Below are 16,630 nucleotides of genomic sequence, written 5' to 3'. Positions count from 1 at the left end.
AACCTTTCCTTTCTTGATATAGTTTCAATTCTTTGCATTAACAATGCCTTGTTTTGTTTATATAATTTAGATAACATGTAGCCTTACTGTGCTGTACAGTAAAATCAATGGCCCAGATTTATCAAACTGTATCAGAGAAAAAATAGAGGCAAAAAAAACAGATGTGAATAGTCTAAAGACCACTGTAAATACAGCCACCAGTCATTTCACAGCCCAGTGTAAATGTTCCCTCCAAGTCAGTCTGCAGTTCTAAAGGTAACTGCAGTATAAGATATGACATATGTCACTGCAGTTCTGGAGGTGACTGGAAGATAAGACATAATGTAATAGTTTGATTGTGTGGGTGGTGCGTTCCTCAGTGCAGCTGAGAAGACATTTTTCCCACTCTGTGCAATGTACCAAGTGTCTGGTACATTTTTTTGGGAGTATGTACTGCATTGTATTAGGATCAGGATATTTTACAGCTCTAAGAAAATGGTGATGCACAAAATAGTTATTTTAACAAGTAAATTAAAGTGTAAAACAAAAATATATATTCTTAAAAGTCAACACATATATATTTATAGCACCTCATAAAAAATAAAACTAAGAGCAATCGGCAACTTGTCTCTAAAAACATTTTGGCACCTCAAGGCCTTTGCAACTAGATATGATACCCATAAAATGTCTTAAACATAAGGAGGCCCCAATATCCATTAGGGGCTTTGTTGTGTATGAGGCCTGTGTTTTGATAAAGTAGCACACAAGGGCCACATACAGGATATTTCTAAATATGTTAGAATTAGTATTGAGTGGTGTTGGTCTGTCAGCATCTGGTGTTTAGCAGAAAAAATATTTAAATGGAATTAAAAAAAAAAAAAAAGAATTTCTCGGTCACCTGCATTCAGGGGACACAGAATAGTGTTGCTCACGAATATTCGCAATTCGAATATTATTCGCGAATATCGCATATTCGTGAATTCGCGAATTTCGCGAATATAGCGCTATATATTCGTAATTACGAATATTCGTTTTTTTTTTTGTTTTTTTTTTCACAGTACACATCACAGTGATCACCCCTCTCTGCTTCCAGCTTGTGTGGTGTAAAGAAGGCTGTAATACTACTGTGTGAGACTGGCGCGCAAAAATTCGCATATGCGAAAATTAGCATATGCTAATTTTCGCATATGCGAATTTTCGCATATGTTAATTTTGTATATACTAATATTCACATATGTTAATTTTCGCATACGCGAATGTTCGCATATGCGAAAATAAAACAAGAATATAACGAATATGCGAATATTCGCGAATATTCGCGAATATATGACGAATATTCGTCCATATATTCGCGAATTCGAATATGGCCTATGCCGCTCAACACTAACACAGAAACCGTGGGTATATGCTGCTTGCCCCTAGGAGGCTGACACTAGGCAAAAAAGGTCGGCTCCTCCCAGCCAGATATACCCGGCCACTTATTCTGAGCTAATCAGTTTTTAGCTTAGTGTCAGTTGGAGGCAGACACTGGTCTGGAGCTCTCCAGACCTGGTCTTGTTTCTTTTCTTTTTTTTTTCGAGACTCCGGAGCCGCAGCTGCCCGTCCCTTCAGAGCGGGGCAGACGTTTTTCATTCTCTGCTCCGACCCCGCTCCCCGGTATTTCTCTGCGGCCACAGTGCAGGGGCATATATCTGCTTTTGTCTGGCTCCACTCCAGCCCCTGCCATTCTTCTTGTGCGGGCTCAGAGGGAGCAAGAGGATTCCGGACTCCTCACGTCCCCCAACCACACTGCGCTGTCCAATCTCCGGCAGCGCACGCTCAAGGAGTCAGGGAAGCCTCCTATTACACGGCAGCACTCTAGTGTTCACAGCTGACTCATCTCTCCAAAACCCCCACCTCCCTTGCTCCTACATCCTTCTTCTCCTCAGGGGATCTCTCACTTCTCCTTGCTGCTTGATCTGCATCTGCCACCATTCTCCACAACTTCAGGACACAGGAACCTGGGTGAGCTCCTTGTTATATGGCTGTCTGTCTAGCATTTTTTATGTTCGACCCCAGACCCCATGCCCATCTCCGGCTGGTGACCCCTGCCTTGGTCACCTATTACTTTTGTTCGGGTTGCAGAACCAAAATGCCTGGTGGTTCTACTGAACCTACTTGTTCTGCTTGCACTATTGCGTGACCAAGTTCTACCCTGACCGACACTCAGGATGGTCTGCCGGAGCCCGTGGCCCCCTGAGCCCACTCCAGCATGGGCCTCTGCCCTTTCTCAGTCTACGATTTGACATGGGTGCTGCAGGTGGTGGCTACCATCCTGTAATGTTCCTCCTTGCAGCAGTCTGTCCACAGGACACTTCAGCGGCTTCCCAGCACCGCTTCTCCAGGCGCTCTCATCACAAGCGCCTGGGACAGGAGTGGTTTGCCTCCTTTCAGAGGCACGGTTATTCATTCATTTCCTCTGTTGGCCGTAGCAGGCATTTCTCCCAGGAGCCGCTCACGGTCTCCTTCATGGGGTTCCTGGTCCACCTCTTCCCGCTCCAGGGATCCTATGGTCTGTTCCAAGTCTCCTGGAGAACTTGATGACACAGAGTCGGACCCGCCCTCGGAGGAAATGTCCTGTATGTCGGACATGGTGGACAGTCTAGTGTTAGCTGTCAGAGACGCATTTCACTTGCAGGACCCTGGAACTTCAGAGAAAGTTCCAGAAGTCTCCTTCCGCAGGGTGAGATGCCCTCCCCAGGTCTTCAGTTCTCATGTTGAATTTGATGAACTCCTGGACACGGTTTGGAAGGACCCTGAGAAGCGCTTCCAGGGCTCTAAGAATTTTCGAGCCCCTTTTCCATTTACTCAGAACCTGCTCTCTAAATGGACCTCTCCACCTACGGTGGATCCCCCAGTGTCCCGCTTGTCTAAATCCACCACTCGGCTTCATTGAAGGTTCCTTCCAACAAGCGCATTGAGAACTTCACAAGGATGTAAAAATGTATGTAATATCATCTGCATTACATACATTTTTATTTTTTTTTGCAAATAACACTTTAACTTATTCCCTCTCCAAAAGTTAGGCAATACGTGTAAGATTTTGTGGGGTTCGACCGACATTAATAGGGGTTACGTTAATTTGTCAAAATGCTCCTTAGGGTAGGGTCACTGGTGATGTATTTTGCTGTGTTTTTGCTGCTGCATATTTTCCTACCTATTGAATTCAGCTGCAGAAAATACGCAGCCATATACGGCACGTGTGACCCAACACTTGTTGGGGTGTATTCACACATACACTATTCTGCGGATATTTGCTGCAGATTTCAGTGTGAACTAAATGATTGACTGCAACTTCAAATCCTGTGCATCCCATATGCACAGGATAGTGTATGTGTGAATAGACCCTTACGTGGTTAATGTATGCTACCCTGTTCGGAAGTGTTGGTTAAACCTGTTCATTCGCATTGTAAGCCATTACCTTCAATCGTCTGGTTGAATTGTTGAATAGTTTGTGACTTTGTAATGTCTGATTTAATCTATACATATATCTTCTGTATTGTAAAGTGCTGCACCATATGCTAGTGCTATATTAATATAGATTATTATTGTTGATCTAAAACAAATTGGGGGGAATTTATCATTGGTTTTACCCTGGTTTTGTGGTGTACATTTGTCTGTTTGTCTCAGATGCTGTTTTGAGACTTTTCATTGCAACTTTTGCTTTAGAAGGTTTTTAAAGGAACATACCAAGTCATGATTTCAGTTGATCTCATGAAGTGGTCAGGAATTCATGAAATGCGACTTTTCAGTTTGTTGCATCTTTTGTCGCAACTGCGCTCAGTTAGGCGCAAATCTACACCAGCCCTGACTTGGCTTAGGAAACTGACTGTTGACAGCATTATTACAAAGTCACACATTTTGTCGCATGGGATAAAAAGTTGAACAAAAAGTCACAGAGGAATCACCATACAAAGTGGAGTACTGAAGTAAGAAATGTGATCAGCACCAGATTTATCACATACCATGTAGTACATTTGGTGCAGGTACACTGTTACCTCCACATGAATTAATGGGGTAAAAAGACGTTCACCTACACCACTCTTGATGAATAACCCCCATTGTAATTGCAGGATGTTGAGTGATGCATTATTACAGTCAGGTTTTAATAACTACCATAATGTCATTTCAGCTTATAAATGTTTGCTCCAGTGATGGGCAGCGAGTTTTTGAAGCTGCAGCAGTTGGCAGTCTGCTGGCAGGTGGGCCAATTGTTGCAGTCCTTGGGATGGTGTACAATGTCTATATATTGGGTCCCACTGGTTTTCTTGGCTCCGCAGTGTTTATCCTATTTTATCCAGCTATGGTAAGTTACTGCTTTTTATTCAGTTTTTCAATCATTTTAAATGTTGTTCATTGCTTTAGTTATTACTGCTTTTTATAAAGGGATTATATGTAGTTTCATTCCATGGATAGTAAATAACTTTTTACCTTTCTTTGGTATTCTGACTTTCTTTTGTAAAATTTATTCCCTGTTCTTTTTTTTTTTTTACATAGCTTACTAATTATGTTTAAAATTAAAATATGCCTCAACCCATTAAGAACTGGGCCTAATTACATTTTTGCACACTCAATTTTACCTTCTCCCCTTCAAATAATCATAATGCTTTAAATTTTCCACCTATAGACCCTTATGAGCAAAATGGGAAAAGGGAGTAGTTCAATCTTTTATTAATGAAGGGGCTTATTCACATTTATTAACATTTTCTCGAGTGCTTCATTGGGGGACACAGTACCATGGGTATATGCTGTTGCCGCTAGGAGGCTGACACTAGACAAAAAAAAAATAAAGTCTGCTCCTTCTGGCAGGATATACCCGCCTCTTGACTCTGAGCAACTCAGTTTTTTTGCTGTGTCCAGCAGGAGGCGGACACAGGTCTGATGCTCTCCAGACCTGGTCTTTTTTCTTTTGTTTTTATTCTTAATTTTAGGGTATAATTCAATATTTTCTCCCTTTTTTGTTTTCTCTAGCGTGGGGCGACAGGAGCATGGTGCTGCCTGATCCCCACTTGAGAGCTAGGGGCACAGTGCATTGTTGAATGGGCCGTTAACCCCTCCTCACCAGCAACCAGCGCTGGGTGGTGTACCCTGGGACCGAGTCCCCCACTTGCCACTGTTTGCCAGGTCGGTTTAAGGCAGGTGGCCCTAGCTGGTCGAAGACTTCAGGGGTGAGTATGTTCTGTGTTTTACGTGGGTAAGTAAGTCTATATAGGTGAGTATGTCTGTGTCCATCCCCCCCCCCCCCCCCCCCCCCATTTTTTACCCCCCTTTTCCACACTCCTCTACACCATCTCCCCCTCTCCATAATTCCTGGTTTGGGGGCTTAGTGGAGGCTGAGGGGCTCTGGTGGTGCAGGTGCATTCTGCATAATTTGAACTTTAGGGGTTAACAGGCATTTGGCTTTCCCCTGCCATTCCTGCCATTATAAAGGGCTCCTCCTTTATCTACTTTATGGGGGGTATGTCCTCCGAGGGGATCCCACGTTATCTATGGGGTCCGGGCTGCGGGCGGGCTGCAGGCGGGCTGCACTGTGCTTCGGCTCGGGCCCGCTTGTGTTCCAACGCCACTGCTTCCTTTCCGCAGCGCTCTTACAGCGCAGCTGCCTCCTTTTGCGTACCCGCCCTCTGCCGGTCCGGGCAGTGGGCACTGTCACTAATTGAGCCCGCGGCTCGGGCCTACTCGGCTGCGGAGAGTTAGCTCCGTCCACTTATCGGCGCAGCGTTGCGTTCCCTGCATTAGGGGAGCTCCTCCTCTTAATACCGGCGGCCTCTCAGCTTTCAGCTGCAGGGGAGCTGGTTTTCCCTCTCCCCCCTCTCTTCTTCACCTATGAGATGAAGCACACGCTCTGGGGGTCAGGGCTCTGACCACTCCTGAGCTTGCGCACGCTACAGGGGTCAGTTGGCCCCTCCTCCTCCTTCCTCTCTTCTGCTCCTGACCAGGGTGGACCTGCCTGCTTACACTGTTCGGCTACTCAGCTCTGCTTCTCTGCCAGTCATCCTCTGCAGCTCCAGCGTGCCTTCAGGACCTTCTTCTCGGGATACAGGACGTGGGTGAGATCATTCTGTGTCTGTCTGGTTGTCTGACTTACTAGTGCCCTTTTTAATGTCCGACCCAACACCCGCCCCCCCTTCATGGAAGGTGGTCCCTACGCTGGTCAATTACTAAGCCTGCACCAGCTGTTCATCCAAAATGCCTGGCAGTTCTTCTGAACCTACCTGTCCACCCTGAGGTCCCTGCGACCCAATCCTCCCCTGACTACCGTGCAGGGTGGTCCTCCGGTCGGTGGACGGTCTGATTCCGCTCCCAGATGGGTCACATCTCTCTCTCTCTCAGACAATCTCCGATTTGGCCAGGGTTTCCCAGGAAGTGGCCTCTGCCTTGGGGCGGTCCTCCATTCGCTCTTCCCCTAGGGAGATGGCAGTGGGTTCCCCCTCCCTGCCTTCCTGGGGCTGTCCGGGGTGCCTTTCTTCCGCTTTCTCCCCTGAGTCAGGCTGTGCGGGGTCCTCCTACTTCAGCTCCCGCTCTCATTCCACCTCCAGCTGCCAGTGTCAGCTCCCGGTCTCCACAGCTCCACTCCCTGGCCACCTCCTCCGGAGCATTCCCAGTCCCCTCGTGAGCTTGGGAACTCTGTCGGCAGTCAGGGACACCTTCCATGTTACAGGACCCAGGAACTTCCGGGCAACCCCTGAAGTCTTCTTCCGCCGCGCTCGTCAGGCGCCCCAAGTTTTCAGCCCACACACTGAATTTTACGAGCTGTTAAGAGGTGGCTTGGAAGCATCCGGATAAGCGCTTCCACGGGACTAAGCTCAGGGCTCTCTTTCCCTTCCCTCAGGATCTTGTTACAAAGTGGGCTTCTCCTCCTACGGTGGACCCTCCTGTGTCACTGCTTTCTAAAGCCACTACCCTGCCTCTGGCCGACGCAGCTTCCTTTAAAGACCCCTTAGATAAGCGCATTGATAATCTGGCGAAATTTGCCTTTGAGGGGGCAAGTTCAGCCTTGTCCCCAGCCTTTGCCTCCACTTGGGTTTCCAAAGCCCTCTCGGTTTGGGCAGGTCAATTGCGCCAGGGGATCTCAGCGGGTGCTTCCTCAGGTGTTTTGGCGGTTTTAGCTCAACATGACCATGCAGGGGACTACCTCTGCTCGGCCTCTTTGGAGTCAGCCTGCTGTGCGGCCTTTGCCTCGAGCAATCTGGTGGCTATTTGGCGCTCCATGTGGCTTAAGGCTTGGAACGCCGACGCAGCCTCTAAGCGTTCCCTTACTGTACTTCCTTTTCTGGGGTCTTGCTATTTGGCAAATGCCTGGATGAGATCATCTCTGAGGCCACCAGAGGCAAGCGTTCCCTCTTGCCCCAAAATCGTATGTGCTGCTCGGGTTCACGGCAGAAGATTTCTTCATTTTGCCCCTTTCGTTTTCCGGGCCGCACGGATAAACCGGCGGCCCCTCAAGACAGGAGGGCCCCATCTTTCAAGACTTTACCCTCCTGGAAGTCGGAGTCATGCTCCAACCGCCCCTCTTCCAAATCCGGGACTCGCAAGGAGTTTTCTCTTTTGGTGGGGGGTCGCCTGTCCCTCTTTCGGGACATCTGGCAGGCGCAAGTTTAGGATGCTTGAGTTCGAGAGGTTGTCTCCCAGGGCTATCTCATAGAATTTTCCTATTCCAGGATCGTTTTTTCTGGTCCAGCCCTCCTCGATCTTCCGATCTTGCTGCAGCTTTCAGGTGGCCATTCATTCACTCTGTCCCAGGGAGTGATCGTGCCGATCCCTCCTCGGGAACTGTTTTCAGGGTAGTGGTGGCCCTCCTCCACTCTCAGGGTGTCTCGGTTCTCCCCTATCTGGATGACCTGCTTATAAAGGCACCCTCTCTAGAATCCGGTCAGCCTCAGCATCACTGTAAAGACTCTCCAGTTTCGGTTGGATCATTAATCATGTGAAATCCAACCTGTCTCCATCCCAATCCCTGGTGTTTCTCGGGATTCATTTTGACATGGCGGCTGCTCATCTCTCTCTTCCGGAGGACAAGCTCCGGGAGCCATTGGACTCCGTCAGAGTCCGGGCTCCCCATCAACACTCTGGAGCTCAGGGCAATCTTCCTGTGCCTTCTGCATTGGAATCGCCTGCTTTGGGGCCTTCCAGTCCGGGTGCAGATGGACAACGCCACAGCTGTGGCGTACTTAAAAGAAGGCGGTATTGAAGATCCTCCTTTGGGCAGAACTTCACATTCCAGCCATTTCCGCAGTGCACATTCCCGGGATCGACCATTAGGAGACGGACTTCCTGAGTCGCTCCACCGCGGACCCGGCCAAGTGGTCCCTTTACCCGGAAGTCTTCGATCAAATTTGGGGACCCCAGAGGTGGATCTGTTTGCGTCACGCCGGAACAGGAAAGTCCCTCGCTTCGTGTCCAGGTCTCGGCATCCCCTGGCTCTGGCGGTGAATGCTCTTGTGGTCTCGCGACCCCCTTCGTTCTCCCCTACCTCTTCCCGACACTTCCCAGGGTTGTCCAGAAGCTCAAGGTGGAGGGCGTCTCCGCGATTCTGGTGGCTCCGGACTGGCCTCGTCGGGTGTGGTACGCGGACGTGGTCAGTCTTGTGGCAGACATTCCCTTCCGTTTTCCGTATCGTCCCGACCTTCTCTTCCTAGGGCTCTTCTGCCACCCTACTGTACTCCCGCTGCGTTTGATGGCCTGGCGGTTGAAACTGTGGTTATTAGGGCTCGGATTTACCACCGTACCTGGCGGGCATATTTCCACTGGTGTGAAGCTCTCTCTCTCTCTATCACTTCTTTTTCTCTGCCGAATCTCTTGTCCTTTTTGCAATCGGGGTTGGAGATGCGCCTTGCCCTCAGTTCCATCAAGGGGCAGGTTTCGTCTTTTTCTGTCCTTTTCCAACGTCTTCTTAAGTCCGACCTTCAAGTTCGCACCTTTTTGCAGGGTGTGGCTCACGAAGTCCCCCCGTTCCGGTCATTCACTGCGCCTTGGGACCTTAACCTTTTGAGCCTCAGGGTCAGGTTTCCCTTTGTTTCCTTTCTTGGAAGGTGGCCTTTCTTGTGGCAATCGCGTCCATTCTCCTTGTGTCGGAATTGGCGGCCCTTTCTTGACGCTCCCCTTTTTTGGTAATCCACCAGGACAAGGTGGTTCTTCGACCGGTGCCTTCTTTTTAACCCATGGTGGTGACTTCCTTTCAATTGAACGAGGAGATCGTGTTGCCTTCCTTCTGCCCATCCCCTTCTCATCCGCGGGAGCGCCAGCTTCACAAGCTGGAGTTGGTCCGGCCAGTTTGGACCTATTTGTCGGTCACTTCCTCCTTTTGGCGGTGTGACTCCCTGTTTGTGCTCCCCGATGGGCGGCGCAAGGGCTCCCGGCCTCCAGGGCTACTATCTCCCGTTGCATTCTCTCCGCCATTTTGGAGGCCTATCACTGCAAGGGTCAAGTGCCCCCCTTCCGCGTGACGGCTCATTCCACCCGAGTGGTGGTGGGGGGGGGGCCTCCTGGGCGGTCAGCCACAAGGGCTTCGGCTCTACAAGTTTGCAAGGCGGCAACCTGGTTGTCTCTGCATACCTTTGCCAAGTTTTTTAGTGTTCATACCTTTGAATCCTCCGATGCAGGCTTGGGCCGCATTGTCTTACAGGTGGCAGTTCAGTTGTCCGTCTGAGTTCTTCTGGCTGTCTTGGGTCTTCCTTCCCCAGGGACTGCTTTAGGACGGACCATGGTCCTGTGTCCCCCAATGAAGCGCTCGAGAAAAGTCGATTTTTGGACTTACGGTAAAATCTCTCTCTGAGCTTCTATTTGGTGACACAGCACCCTCCCATTGTTTTTTTTGTGGCCAGCCAGTTTTCCCCTCCTCTGGTGTAGGGGTGTTTTTTTGTGGTCAGTTCCCTTCTTGTCTGGGTTTGTGTTCGGACTTTTTTTTCTTGGTTGGTTCTCCTTCTGCTTTGGGACAAAATGGAGTTGCTCAGAGTCAAGGGGCGGGTAAATCCTGCCAGGAGGAGCCGACTTCTTTTTTTTTTTTTGGCTAGTGTCAGCCTCCTAGCGGCAACAATATATACCCATGGTCCTGTGTCCCCCAATAGAAGCTCCGAGAGAGATTTTACGGTAAATCCCCCAAAAAATTAATTTTTTATTTTTAGTACCCATAGACTATTACCATGCAATTTCTGATTGTAAACACTGAACAATGCTGCTCCATAGAACAGCATTGATCACTGTTATGGGCGCTCCATTGCTCCAGACTGCCATGGCTTCCTGGAGTATTTGAGCTTCTGAGCGCACTTCATACAGCGGAAGCTGTCAGTGGATGTACGTCCAAATGTACGTCCATTGTCGAAAAGAGGTAAAATCTCATTGTGAAATAATCCTGTTTTCTCATAGATTGTCAGGCCAGGAGTTGCGGTTGCAATGGTACATCCATATTAGGCTAGTGTGGACCGAGCTTTATCGTATACACTGGGAAAAACGTCAGATGTATAAGTTAAATGGAATCTATAATTGATACCTAACAACTGCATCCTACAACCATAGACTAAAATGTGATACATTTAACAAATATTTTGTAAGATTTTTCTATGACTTCCCTTAGTTGACTTGTGCATGCCTATCTCATTTTTATTTTATTTTTTTTACTTTTTTGTGCAGATGTTTGTATCCAGGCTTACTGCATACTTCAGAAGAAAGTGTGTTTCAGTCACAGATGAACGTGTTCAGAAGATGAATGAGGTCCTAAATTACATTAAATTCATTAAGATGTATGCTTGGGTGAAAGCATTCTCTCAAAACTTGCAGAGTAAGTACAGTGCTATACTTGGGACACTGGCTTTTCAATAATGTTCTAGTTTGAAAAGCACTTAAAGGGGTTATCCACCATAAGGTGATTTTAGTACGTACCTGGTAGGCAGTAATGGAAATGCTTAGGAAGAATCTGCGCTTGTCTTGGGGCTAAATGGTTATGTTGTGTGATTACCATAACACTGTGGCAAGCTTTTTGTGAACTGGTATCATCAGCCACCCCACCCATTGAAACCTAAAATGGCTACATCCATTCAAAAGACCTGTGGTTTTCAATCAGGGTGCCTACAGCTTTTGCAGATCTCTCTCCTTCCAAGCGATCCCTCCACCCATTGAAGCAGACAGGCTCCCTGTCATCAGCTCACTAGTGAGTCAGGTCTTGGCCACATTGCAACCTGGGAAACATCTGAGACAAGTCATTTTGTTTGCTGTTAAAAATAAATATTGTGGTGAAAATAAAATAAGAATTGTGAGAAAACTGTCACACACAGGTACAGACACTAAATTATGAACTACACAAATTTTACAGCCCCTTTAGCATAGTCAAATAAAAAAAAATTCCTGGAATACTCCTTTAACCTGTCCAGGACCAAGGGTGTACAGGTACACCCTCGAGCCCTGTTACTTAAGGACCAAGGGCGTACATGTACACCCTGGTCCCATTAACGGTTTAAACCATCCTCACGAACGGAGAATGGGTTAAACCTGATGGGTCCCGGTTGCTATGAGCATCCAGGACCCACAGCTAATGCCGGGCACTGCTGATCGGGCCGATGCCCGGTATTAACCCTTTAGACACCGCAATCAAAGATGATCTCAGCGTCTAAAATGAAACAAACTATCCCGGCAGCTCAGCGGAGCTGATGGGGACTATCGCGGCAAAATCGTGACATGCCCCCCAAAAACAATTTGTCGCTCCTTCCCTTCTGAGCCATCTACTGCGCCCGCTGAACAATTAACATAGACATATGAGGTATGTCCTTACTCGAGAGAAATTGGGTTTCAAATACAAGTAAACATTTTCTCCTTTTTACCCCCTTGCAAAAATTGGGTCTACAAGAACATGCGAGTGTAAAAAAATGAAGATTGTGAATTTTCTCCTTCACTTTGCTGCTATTCCTGTGAAACATCTAAAGGGTTAAAATGCTGACTGAATGTCATTTTGAATACTTTGGGGGGTGTAGTTTTTATAATGGGGTCATTTATGGGGTATTTCTAAGATGAAGACCCTTCAAATCCACTTCAAAACTGAACTGGTCCCTGAAAAATAGGTAGTTTGAAAATTTTGTGAAAAATTTCAAAATTGCTGCTGAACTTTGAAGCCCTCTGGTGTCTTCCAAAAGTAAAAACTCATAAATTTTATGATGCAAACATAAAGTAGACATATTGTATATGTGAATCAAAGTTTTTTTTATTTTGAATATCCATTTTCCTTACAAGCAGAGAGCTTCAAAGTTAGAAAAATGCAAAATTTTCATTTTTTTCATCAAATTTGGGGATTTTTCACCAAGAAATGATGCAAGTTACCATAAAATTTTACCACTAAGTTAAAGTAGAATATGTCACAAAAAAACTATCTCGGAATCAGAATGATAACTAAAAGCATTCCAGAGTTACCGTATATACTCGAGTATAAGCCGAGTTTTTCAGCACGATTTTTCGTGCTGAAAACACCCCCCTCGGCTTATACTCGAGTGAACTCCCCCACCCGCAGTGGTCTTCAACCTGCGGACTTCCAGAGGTTTCAAAACTACATCTCCCAGCAAGCCCGGGCAGCCATCGGCTGTCCGGGCTTGCTGGGAGTTGTAGTTTTGAAACCTCCGGAGGTCCGCAGGTTGAAGACCACTGCGGCCTTCAACATCATCCAGCCCCCTCTCACCCCCTTTAGTTCTGAGTACTCACCTCCGCTCGGCGCTGGTCCGGTCCTGCAGGACTGTCCGGAGAGGAGGTGGTCCGGTGGGATACTGGTTCCGGGCTGCTATCTTCACCGGGGAGGCCTCTTCTAAGCGCTTCGGGCCCGGCCTCAGAATAGTCACGTTGCCGTGACAACGATGCAGAGGTGCGTTCATTGCCAACGTACTTCTGCGTCATTGTCAAGGCAACGCCTCTATTCCGGGCCGGAAGCGCGGAGAAGAGGCGCCCCCGGTGAAGATAGCAGCCCGGACCACCTCCTCACCGGACCACCTCCTCTCCGGACAGCCCTGCAGGACCGGACCAGCGCCGAGCGGAGGTGAGTACTCAGAACTAAAGGGGGTGAGAGGGGGCTGGATGATGTTGAAGGCCGCAGTGGTCTTCAACCTGCGGACCTCCGGAGGTTTCAAAACTACAACTCCCAGCAAGCCCGGACAGCCGATGGCTGCCCGGGCTTGCTGGGAGTTGTAGTTTTGAAACCTCTGGAGGTCCGCAGGTTGAAGACCACTGAGGGCGAATGATGAGAAGAGGATGATGAAGGGGGGGGGGTGTGGGGATGATGAAGGGGGGTGGGGATGATGAAGGGGGGGGTGTGGGATGATTACAAGGGGATGATGAAGGGGGGATGTGTGGGATGATAAGGGGATGATGAAGGGGGGATGTGCGGGATGATAAGGGGATGATGAAGGGGGGATGTGTGGGATGATGACAAGGGGATGATGATGAGGATGTTAATGACGGGTCTGGATGATGACAGGGGGGGGATGAGGTATTTCCCACCCTAGGCTTATACTCGAGTCAATAACGTTTCCTGGGATTTTGGGTTGAAATTAGGGGTCTCGGCTTATACTCGGGTCGGCTTATACTCGAGTATATACGGTATTAATGTTTAAAGTGACAGTGGTCAGATTTTCAAAAACCACTCTGGTCCTTAGGGTACGTTCCCACACGGCGTATTTTGCTGCGTATTTGGTGCTGCGTATTTTCCTACCCATTGACTTCAACAGAGAAAATAAAATACGCAGCAGCAAATACGCAGCAAATACGCCGTGTGGCAATGTACCCTTAAGGTGTAAAATGGCCTGGTCCTTAAGGGGTTAAGGTCAAAATGGGCATGGTCCTTATCGCGCTAAAGGGGTATTCCAGTATAAAACTTTTTTTTTTTTTTATATCAAATGGCTCCAGAAAGTTAAACTGATTTTGTAAATTCTATTAAAATTCTTACTGTTAAAGGGGTATTCCGTTAAAAAAAACTCTAATTTCATTTTTTTCTTCCTCGCCCTCAAATAGTCATAACATTTTAAAATTTTCTACCCACAGACCTGTATGTATGAGAGCTTGTTTTTTGTGCCACCAATTGTACTTTGTAATGTACTTTGTTATTTTACAACTAAACCTGTGGTGAAAAAAAAATGTTGCATTATTTTTGGGCTTTTGTTCCTGCACAGTGCACTTTTCCGTAAAAATTACATACTATCTTTATTCTGTAGGTCCATGCGATTACAAGCATACCCAATTGATATAGGTTTTGTCTTTTTTTTTTTTTTTTTTTTATTATAACTTTTTGTAAAAAAAAATTGTCCTCTCCTAACCCCCTATAACACCTTTATTTTTTTTTTATTTTTTTTACTTTTTCACATATGGGGCTGAATAAGGGCAAATTTTTGCCCTGTCATACGTAGTTTTAATCAGTACTATTTTTGTTTTGATGGGACTTTTTGATGGTTATCATTAACAATTTCTTTTTTTTTTTATTTCTTTTTTGTCCCTATAGGGGACTATTAGATGCAGTCTTTTGATTGCATACACTGGACAATTCTATGTTATAACACAGCATTAATCAGTGTTATCAGCTCTCCATTAGTACAGGCTGCTGAGACTGCTTGCACTGTTGGAGTGCCATTCGTACAGACTAAAGAATGGTAATTGATGACCTTCTGTCCTCTAAGCTGTTCAGCTTTGATTGTGGCATCTAAAGGGTTAATGCCAGACATCTGTCCCATGGTCAATGCTTGGCATTAGCCAGGGGTTCTGGCTGCTGATAGCAGCCAGAACCCTCTAGGTATAAAGCGCACTCAGCTTTTGAGCGCGCTTCATACATCGGGAGCTGACAATGGGTGTAAATGTACGTCCATTGCCGTTAAGGCTTCTTTCACACTGCCGTTAGCACATGGCAGTGTGATGGCCATCGGGGGAGCCCGGGGAAATAGTGGGATAAAAATTACTGCTTGTGTATTCTTTTTCTCCCGCTATTCCTGTCAAAAATAACAGCGCCCGGCGGCCCCCATAATAGTAAATGGGAGCCACCAGGACCCGTTGTTGCCTGTTGCTCCCCTTCACAAGAATGGCCATTAAAGTCACCAGAAAAAAAAGAGAATTTAACAACTGTGTTCTCAACGAGGAGTAACAGCAGTGTGAAAGGGGCCTAAGAGACGACATAACCCTTTTATTTTTCCATCCATAGAACTATATGAAGGCTTTTGTTTGTACAAACAATTTTTATTTTTAACCCCAACTTTCAATTTACCATTAAATGTAAAAGGAATATTTTTTTGGGGGGGGGGGGTAAAATAAAAAAAATAGCAAAATGAAATTTTGCTACTTTTGTATTGGGTTTTTTATGCAGTGCACTTTACTGCACTTTACTATACCCAGATATAAATAGCTATCTCCTCAGATTTTTTTTTATTTTTTATTAAAGATTTTAAGAAATAAGTAAATAATTATACATACAATTAGTTATATTTTTTTATTAGAATGTTGCTCTATGTAAGTACCATGCAGTAGACGTGGCTTACAAACGTGTTACTAATTTGTTTATCTTTACAATATAACGCTCTTAAGATATAGATTTCCTTCTTTTCAGAAATCCGAGAAATTGAACGCAAGATCCTTGAGAGAGCTGGATATTTCCAAAGCATTACTGTGGGAGTTGCTCCTATTGTTGTTGTCATTGCCAGTGTGGTAACCTTCTCTGTGCATATGATGCTTGGATATGACCTCACAGCTGCTCAGGTAACACATGGCATTTAGATAAGTTTTCTGTTGTTTTTTAATTTTTTCTCTCAAAACATACTTTTTAAAAACCTGCTTGGTTTTTTGAGCTTAAACCTTAAAGGGTTGCTATCAAAAGAATAGGGGATAAGATGTCTGATCGCAGGGGTACGGCTGCTGGGACCTTCCACAATCCCCAGCGCGGCACCCCAGTCATACGGAGCGAACGCCACTCCATGCCAAATGACAGGCGACCACAGCCGTCACATCCCCTATATTCATATGTACAGAAAGAGGTGTGACTGTTATGTACTAGCTGTCATGTTCCCCCCCACAGACATGAATGGAGGGGGTGTGACGTGAGGTCACTAACACTGAAGCTCCCAAGCTTCCATGTTAAGAAAGCCGCAGTGTCTGCCTGGAGATCGCAGGGGTCCCAGCGGCTAATCCCCCCCCACGATCAGACATCTTGTCACCCATCTTTTGGATAGGGGATAAGATGTCTAGTGGCTGAGTACCCCTTTAAAGGGGTACTCTGGCGCGAAGACATCTTATCCCCTATCCAAAGGATAGGTGATAAGATGCATGATAGCGGGGGCCCTGCCGCTGGGGACCCCTGTAATCTTGCATGCAGCACCCCGTTATAATCAGTCCCATGGAGCACCTTCACTCCGGGTCTGATTACTGGCGTTCACAGTGGCCAGAGCATTGTGACGTCACGGCCCCGTCTCCGTGTGACGTCACGCTCCGCCCCCTCAATGCAAGCCTATGGGAGGGGGTGTGACAGCTGCCACGCCCCCTCCCATAGGCTTGCATTGAGAGGGCGGAGCATGATGTCACAATGCTCCGGCCCCCGTGATCGCCAGTAATCAGACTGATTATAACTGGGTGCTGCGTGCAAGATCACGGGGGTCCCCAGCACCGGGAC

At 47.0% G+C, this 16,630-nt stretch overlaps 1 protein-coding gene across 6 annotated transcripts in view; it reads left to right on the top strand.

The window, feature by feature from the left end:
• ABCC5 (ATP binding cassette subfamily C member 5) overlaps positions 1-16,630 on the top strand; it is a 169,487-nt gene that overhangs the window by 74,106 nt on the left and 78,751 nt on the right. For all 6 annotated transcript variants that reach the window (XR_008891201.1, XM_056565597.1, XM_056565595.1 and 3 more), the window contains 3 exons: positions 4,151-4,324; positions 10,648-10,795; positions 15,575-15,723. Coding sequence is in view for 5 of the 6 variants with exons in the window: in XM_056565597.1 (XP_056421572.1) it covers positions 4,151-4,324; positions 10,648-10,795; positions 15,575-15,723 (471 nt within the window). In the remaining variant the exon portion in view is untranslated. The remainder of the gene's footprint in view (positions 1-4,150; positions 4,325-10,647; positions 10,796-15,574; positions 15,724-16,630) is intronic.

Source organism: Hyla sarda, chromosome 3 (genome assembly GCF_029499605.1).
Source record: "Hyla sarda isolate aHylSar1 chromosome 3, aHylSar1.hap1, whole genome shotgun sequence".
Lineage (NCBI taxonomy): Eukaryota > Metazoa > Chordata > Amphibia > Anura > Hylidae > Hyla > Hyla sarda.
This window is presented reverse-complemented; position numbering and strand designations above follow the sequence as displayed.